The sequence below is a fragment of the Neopelma chrysocephalum genome, unplaced genomic scaffold (assembly GCF_003984885.1).
Source record: "Neopelma chrysocephalum unplaced genomic scaffold, ASM398488v2 Primary Assembly neopelma1_23, whole genome shotgun sequence".
In the NCBI taxonomy this organism is placed as follows: domain Eukaryota; kingdom Metazoa; phylum Chordata; class Aves; order Passeriformes; family Pipridae; genus Neopelma; species Neopelma chrysocephalum.
The window spans coordinates 16,199,645-16,208,255 of record NW_020897691.1 but is presented as its reverse complement, the minus strand read 5'-3'; the positions used below and the strand labels follow the sequence as shown (position 1 = coordinate 16,208,255).

The following is an 8,611-nucleotide window of genomic DNA, read 5'->3' as shown; positions in this document are numbered from 1 at the left end:
AGGTAAATTTAAGAACACAGTTTACAATTCAGCTTGTTTCAATACCCCCTCCAAATAAAAATACCCTCCAGTTTTGCAAGTATGGTGGTTAAAACCTGCAACAAAGCTGTGCCCTGTCGCATCCCTGCTTGATGGACGTTCCTCTGTTGTTACTGGGCGTTGTGTACTGTTAGGGAAAAACTCTAGTCGGGAGCCAGCACAGCAGGAGGCTTCATTAGCCATGAACGGGAGCAAAACAGTGCTTCAGAAGGAGTGGTGCCCCCTCTGAACAATCAGCGTCACCACAACAACCACATAATCAGCTGGACAGCCTGTAACACATGCTTTGGATAAAGACAGACCTATGGATACAAGACAGCTATGGCTTAAGTGTTTCAAAAGATCTTTGCCCAACAGGGAAACAAATTATATATTAAAAAACTTTTACAAAATACATTCTCTGTTCTTTCTCTGTTTAATATCTTCCTTGCTTGAAGCTTGGCTGCTGCCCAAATGCATCCAGAGCAACGTTTGATGATAACTCAAAAATGTGCAGTTAATCTGTGTGTAGCTTCAACTCCTGAATGCCAGGAGCAAAAGCGTACAGCATAATCAGGTTTACACAAGTTTTTAGATAGCCAAGATAAAGGAAATACTTCTGTAAACTCTTCTGAGAAAAGAGGAAAACTCCAAGTTGAAAAACTGCTCATTTTCAATGTCATTTTATCCCTAAACAAGCATAAACCCCAGTAGAGAGTTTCCTGCATGACAGCGAGTAAAACTTAAGCTTGCTGGTCTTTTTTTGTGATTTTTTTTTTTTTAACCCTAAAGCTATATTTCATCATAAAAACTAGTTTGAAGAAAGAGTAAACTTTTGCTCTTTGGTCTATCTTGACATTCCGCCAGAGACACATAACAGGAATATTTCAGATTCACTTTTGTCTCCTACTTGCAGGAAACAGGAAAGTTGCAGTTCTTAATTTTCAGGCTTCTGAAATGAGAAAGATAAAGAATTTATACACTGAGACAAGACATCTTTGCTTTCTTTAAAGTAAAAAAAAAAAAAATAGAAGCATCACAATCTAAAAGCAGTGGTTCAGTGAAATTGAATATTTTTCCCTTAACCATAATAAACAAAAATGGTTAGTTATGCCACATGCACCTCCTATTTATTATCTGTGTAACCCTGCTAGGTGAGAAACAAAAATCTGTACTCATATTTCAGTATGATACGGACTTCAGACTGTAGCAATTGCTGAAACTCAGTACTGGGGAATGAGACTAAAAGAAGTCATTGGTTTTGTTTCATAGAATCCAGTTTTGTGGATGTAAAGGAAAGGTCTTCAAACACTTTCTATCCATTTCTGAATAAGATAAGATGAAAACATCTAACAAATAGTTTGCAATTTTAGAATATCAGTTTTGGTGTCCTACTCTCATGGACTTCTTTATGGCCATGAAGATGCCCACAGGTAAAGCTCTGGGATTCCTCTTACAAAGTATCCATGATGTGTATTAAAATAATTCTGATGCTCTGCCATTTTTGAAGAGGAGAAGAGTGCAAGAATATATCTGTCACTGTGGACAGTGGCGGTCTTACTAAGTCAAAACCAACAAAGGAGAACAACAGCCCACCTCCGACTCCCCCATCAACCCAAATACTCAAAGCCAAACTGGCCTAGTAAGAGCAGGCATCTATCGCCACTGATTAAATCAAGGGATCCTTAGAGCTCACAAGGGTCCTTAACAGACTTTACTTGTGCAGAGTGAGTCAGGTTCATTAATTCCCCTTGCTGTGCAATTAATACTTTTTTTTGGTTTTTTGTTTGGTTTTTTTTTTATATTTCTTCCTATTGGCAGACTTGTCTCCATGTAAGTCTTATTCTGACTGGTGCTCTCTACAGACAGCTCTTAAGGAAACAAATTCAAGTTCCTTAGTGTATGAGCTGAGAAGTATAATTTAAACAGGACAGAGGCCAGCGATGAAGAACTAGCCAGATCCCTTTGGGTTCATTTCTAGATATTAACGTTTCATTCTTTGATAGATCATGTTGTTCCTACAGAGAGACTGCAATACTGTGTGTCCATGTATTGGCTATTTGTCAACAGAGAAAAACAGAGTTGACTTTTATGATAAAGTTCTATGACTTTTTTAGCACCTATTCTAATGACTGGTGTTCTGCAAATTTTTGTGAGAACTGTCATCTGCTCCATTAATGCAGTGAAGTGGTAGAGAAAAAATCAGAGAGATTAAAGACAACCAATGTTTCAGCTCAGTCAGAGCCTCACACAACATCCTGAGAAGCAGGAACTTTTGCCTGTATCTCTTTTACAAGTCTGATGACAATATGCATTGCAGAGGAGGATATAAACTGCTCACTAAAGCAACTGTTCTCAGCTCTGCAGGCATGTTTATAATGAAACATCTGCAGCTCTTCTGCAAATCTCTAAATATTTTTCAATTACAACGTCTTAAAGATTTGAATCAGTCCTAATGAGTTGGCACAATATCATATTACGTTGTACTCTATATCACTATGAAAAGAATTCAAATTAAGTGAAAACAAAATCCCTCGATCTCCCATCATAGAAACAAAGACACAAAGACCTGGTAGTGTGGTATCAGCTACAGTGTGGGTTCACTTTAGTATTATTATTTCTTTTCACACATGCACCAAACTTCTCTGCAGAAAGTTGGATATAAAGACTCCATAGGAATATTGTTTCTTTCTTCATCCAGAATTAGAAATGTACAAATCTAGCACATGAACCAGATGAATTTTAGAGCTCATGAACACTTGACTACTTTGTGTGGAGCTCATTAGGTATTAAAATACTCTCAGGGTGTTTATGTAGAATGTTAAAGGTAGGAACACACATGAGTATGTGCCTATACTGATAAAAAATATATATGATCAAGCTGGTTTTTTCTTTAAAAGGCTTAAACTTACTGAATCATTCATCTGTCTGATGTCAACAATACCTCTATAATGAAATTAAAATAATTTATTAACAGTGGGATATGTATGCTATTTCCTACCTCACTATTATGTTTTGTGATTTCGATAGCATTTCTTTTTACATCTGACAAAACACCATCACTAACTAAAAGTCAAATTTAACATTTTCATTTCATGCACAACTTCCAATGAAAGGTCTTCACAGTTGGAATGGAGTATTTTGTCTGCTTAATTACTGTTGTTCTTCAAAACTCACCAATCCATGGTTTGGATGGATTTGTGTAAGACTAGTCAGTAAACACCCAATTAAGCAGGCTGTGTGAATCTGCATATAGATTTTACATTAGGATTCTACAGTCATTTCAAATGAGTCAGAAGTAATTACATGACTGACACATGATGAATCAATATGTATGCATCAAGCTGCCAGACATATAACACGTATCAGTAACAAGAATGGGATATATGCCAAGAAATAGTATGCATAACACTACCCAGAAACAGAATAGTCAGTGATGGGTTTGCACATAGAGTAGTAATTACCTGTGCATGCAGGTTAACTTTCAAGCTAACTGCTTTTTACTTATCTTGATTGGCACACACAAACTGGCAGAATCTGCTCTCACCAGATGTTATGTAAATATTGTGACATTCAATTATGGGCAAGTGAACAGTTAACTTGGTCTGGTTGGGTTGTGCAAACCTCTCCCCTCCTCTGAACAATCCATACCAACACCGAAACAAAAGCCGGTCCTCTCAAACCAGAGTAAAGGTTTGCTAGAGCAGGGCTGAAGCACCCGGGTACATCCACCTCAAGGCTGTGGCTGATGTGGGTCCCATCACTGTCCTATTAGCTCATAGTAATATTGTTGTTCAGTCTAAAAGAAACTGTTTTGCTTTCCAGATCAATTTATTGGGGGAGAGGAGAGAGTTAAGTGGTGAAAGGACAGAATCCCATCACAGGCACACATGGTTTGTTTCAGTCGGGGTTACATTCTCTCTTAGTCCACTTATGTTACAAGGTTAAAATGGAGTAGCATGAAATATTTTCATAACATCTTGGATTTTTAAGTGAGGAACATGTGCTACACAAAATTAAAGAAGGACACCAAGAAGATTAAGTACTTAAAAAAGGGGAGGAGGTGGGAGGGTAAGTGCAACCTTCGAGGAAAAGGGAGCGAATCCAGCATGAAAAACAGGCTAAGAGGACAGCTCTGTGTTCCTGGAATGCTTATTACCATTTGAGAGGGATGACAGCAGTTACAAAAACAAAACACGAAAAACAAAGCAGAGCTATGAACAAGCTGAACATCTCCCTGTGTATCTACATAATGACAGACACACACTGCCACACAAGTGTAGTATCAAAGATTATTTCTTTTGAGCTAAGATGACATGGTTTTTTCAGACTGGTGTTTTCCATAGCCAAGAGTAGTACAGTTGCAGAGCTGGCTTCTCCTCAAGCCAAACTGACAGTGCCACAAAATTCAAAAGGCACCATTAGAGTACACCAGCAAAGTGTCAGACACCATTCAGCAAATGAGAAACCCATGTGATAAAGTGCACATTTTCTCAAATCCCCCCAAAGTGCGTGAAGTCCTTACTGAAACTAGGGCCTAGGTAAACTCCTGACAACCTCTTCCGTATCCATGCTAGAAACAAACATCTTCCCCCAAGCCGAAACAGGAAAATAGAGGCTGTTGACTGACCTGAATTTGGACCTCACTCTCAAAACAATCCTTCCACTTGCTCTGTGATGGGGTCAAGGTCGATGTCATAGAAACTTGGCCTTGTAGGAAGTCCTGGCATGGTGCTCATCTGTGGAAACAATGAAATTAAGTTATACTAGTGCACCTGTAAGCAGATAATCACTCCACCCATGTAAATCTTAGATTAAGAGAGAAAGGCTGGATTGTTCAACATGGACTCGTCTGCAGATGTGATCATTACCACATTTTTTGTTTTTGTTAAAAATGTCAAACTTGGTATTTTTCTGATTAATTTTTAAGTATGAGCTTCCAAAAGACAGGAAAGAGAAAACAAAAGCCACAAAATACAGGCTAGAATAGCAACCTGACAATAAACTCCGTAACAGAATGAAAACCCTGGGACTTACTTGTTCTTCAAAATATTTATCCAGAACATTTGTCCATTTATATCTCCTGAAAAAAAATCACACAGCAAAGGGCAAGGACATAATTGTCTGAATTTACCCGGTGATACAAATTTGTTGAACTCAGACCTCTCCCACAGAAAACCAGAACAGAGAAGCAGAATTAATTGCAACACTTACCTAATGTAAGGAACAAATTGAAATAGTTCAACTAAACATACAGGGATTACAGTTGAATCCTAATTTAGTAGTTAGAATTAGAAGGTTGAGATATGAAGCGAAAGCAACCCAATTATCTCAAACTATGCCTAATTAAGATCCTGATCTAGCATAAGACACCAGCATCTGCATACTTTTAAACATGTGAATAGTTTCAGGGACTTAAATTACACGGATAACTACAGCTCTGCTCACGCTACTTATAACTATTATATGAAATTGGCATTTCAGCAGCATTTAAAGACACGAGGGTGACATGGAAACCTTGAGGTGCTGGTCCACAACAGTTTAAGCCACTTTAAATCAGAGGTACCCCAGCTTCTCAACTCCCTGCCTCAGGACTCCCCACTTCTCCCTTGCAAAGGAGATGTCTGGAAAGCAGGTTTGGCAGAATAGTGCTGAGTTTTGATCTGCTTCTTCTCCTCCTCCAGTTTCAGCACCTTGAGCCAGGAAGGGCTTGCCTGTCACCAGTGCCAGCACTGGCATAGGGTAAAGGTTGTGACTGTGGGGCAGTTTTAAGGCAGGACTGGTTTGGATCAACCTGGATCACTTTGGATTCAAACTCTTAGTCTTCCTAAAATGACAATTAGAAGCTGTGAATATCTCACTGTATTTCCACTAATTCAAGGTACTCTAAAAATGGCTCCTTAAATCTTTTCGACATCTTAAGCTCACAAGTGGAGAATGGCCCTGCTATATTAGGTCCTGTAGTAATACCTAAATTGATGAAAGACCTTACAATCTCTGGAAACAAACCTGGAGTTCAACTTAGCTCGACCGTTTGTTGGCTAAGAGTCTTTAAGCATTTAAACTTATTTAAGAGATGCTAGATTTTGAGGAACAAACTTTTAGCCAGGTCATGTCAGCAGAGCTCATTAAAATTGGTGGTTAACCTGACCACAGGATGTAACCTTCAAACATGGCTGTATAGAAAGAAAAATATTACACTGGCTTGAGTACCAGAAACACTCCAAACTTAATAACCTACAGAAAGAGTCAGATTAGGGTATGTTTTCACGATGTGAGCTGAAGCACATTGCTGAAAGGGGACAGTTTCACCCTGTGAACCTCTGGGATGATTCCCCCTCTTACTGCAGCCAGCCTTATTCAACACACTGAACTGATGTAAATACATGTTTTTGTGGGCAGGGTTGGTTGGCTGATAAATTGAATCTGTTTGTTGCATGACCAGATCACCACCAGGCCACTGGCTGCAGGGGAGCAGCCACAGTACGCTGCGGCCAGCCATCACCTCCACCTTTCCAGCAGAGAGCTCAGGGCTGGGCAAATTCCTCCCTCCATCCTTCCTAAATCCCTAAGAAGCACAGCTCAGCTACATCTTTTCTCTGGCCAAAGGCAAGCTCTAACAGGCTAATTGGCCTCAAAAGAGGAAAAACACATGACCACCATCCTAGCTCCTCCAGAGTGCCAGACTTAAAGGCCCCCCTTGCTCTGGATCAGACTGCATTTCTTTATGCTAACCTGATCTGCTGCGTATTCAGAGATGGGGTTAACGTCTGCCTTATGCTTCAGCTTCACTCCAAACACTCACGTAATGTCTCTACGTGGAAATACAAGCAAACTGTAATATCTCAGCACCACAGTCCCATTAACTCCAGAGAGCTCTACTACCATTTCAGAGGTTAATCTCATGTTGAGAAGGGGGAAAGGAGCCTCGGGGAGCTCAGTACTGGTCCAGCCATCATCTCACTTGAGATCTAGTTCTGAGAAAAAACAATGCAACAAGCTCTTCTAGTGGACTCACTACATTTCCTCTGTTTTTTAAATATAGTCCTTCCTGATGTTTTGTTATTGTGTGTAGTAGGATTAAAAGAAAAAACTGTCAGTTTACATTGACCAAACCCTGCCTCTGATTGCATGACATCATTTATTGGCTGACATTGCCTTAGCATTTTAGCTAAGTACTAAACCACCTTGCTACTATTCTTTATTCATTGGCCACACTAGGTGGACTACTACATTATTAGGGTTACTGAATTACTTTCTGTCTCAGATTCCTTCTGGTTTCTGAGTTAATGCTTGACAAGGAACTGCCTTAATGAATTACATCTCACTGGGAGGGGAAGGAACAAATTGCCAAAGACAACTTTCTGGTTACTCTGTGTATGGCAGTTTGACAACTGAAAGTAAACTCCCAAATTCCAGGTTCTTCTTTTCTTTCTTTCTTTTTTTTTTTTTCCTAATATAGATACTTTACGGGAGTTTTTCCCCATTTTAAAAAAAGAAATATTAAGAACAAAAGCCCTACATACATATTTTGGATTTCTTTTTTCTTTCACAGGCCTAGTTCTACACCAGTGTAAGTTCTCTGTATTAACTAACGGCAAGCTATTACATGTATAAAATGTGAATATCAAATCAGTTTATTGCTGGTTCAGGGAACACAACTATTCTCAGATTGAAAATTTAAGTCAACAAAAGGGAATGGGTTCATCTGAATTAAAATTACTGCTTGATAAAATGAAGTACAAGTTAAAAACAAAAAAACAAACACAGAAAAAACACTTTGGAAGAATACTTATGTGAATTACAGAAAAACACATACTGTCATTTTCCCCATGGCCCAGACTTCCAAACAGGCAAAGCCATGTAGATTTATGATCATTACTCTCTGCTCTCATTATCTGGATGTACAGAGGTAATGTGGAGCAGAATCTATCCTTTTTTCATTACTTCAAGGTCAATAGGAGGAGATGGCTGGCTGGCTGAGGAGATTACTACTGATTGTTCCCTCTATAGCCCTCCATTTCTTTCCTTCAACCAAACAGGTAGGAAAGAAAAGAGGGCTCAGTCAGCTGCAAGGCTGAATCGAGGTTTCAGCTGACTGGCTTTCCACATGGAAAATGTGGCTCAGAATGATCCTCTTCCCTCTCACCATTTTCCACAGTGCTGGATGAAGGCATTAATGAGTGAGTACACAGGCTGCTCTTTACTTCAGTAGGCATGACCCAGAGGCATCCCTTTCCCTGACCTAAGTCAGAGCCTAGATTTCTGTGCATGGAGGGGAGATGTTAACCTGCCCCCCAGCTGTAGCACATAGTGCACCTGCACAGAAGCTGGCAGACTACGTCCACCTCTCCAGGCTTTCTTGATAACTACTTAGGAGATAACTACATACTAAAATTACTTCAGTTCTAAAACTTGAAAAAAATTGGAACGAACAATGAAAGAGAAAATGTGCCTAAAACATAAATCACTTTGGTAAGTAGCAGGTATGTACAGCATGAAAAAACCCCACAGAAATTTACAGTCCTACAGTAGCTTGCTAGGCATCTCATAAAACATACACCCTCTATATACTGCATGGAGATCAGCACAA

General features: G+C 39.4%; 1 protein-coding gene across 1 annotated transcript in view; it reads right to left on the bottom strand.

Annotated features, from left to right (window-relative positions):
* Positions 1–588: 588 nt before the first annotated feature.
* Positions 589–8,611, bottom strand: part of MTHFD1L (methylenetetrahydrofolate dehydrogenase (NADP+ dependent) 1 like) — a 139,345-nt gene continuing 131,322 nt past the window's right edge. Inside the window, exons 25-26 of the mRNA XM_027683494.1 lie at positions 4,649–4,757; positions 589–970 (exon numbers count right to left, since the gene is read on the bottom strand). Coding sequence (XP_027539295.1) covers positions 4,668–4,757 — 90 coding nt within the window. The 3' untranslated portion in view covers positions 589–970; positions 4,649–4,667. The remainder of the gene's footprint in view (positions 971–4,648; positions 4,758–8,611) is intronic.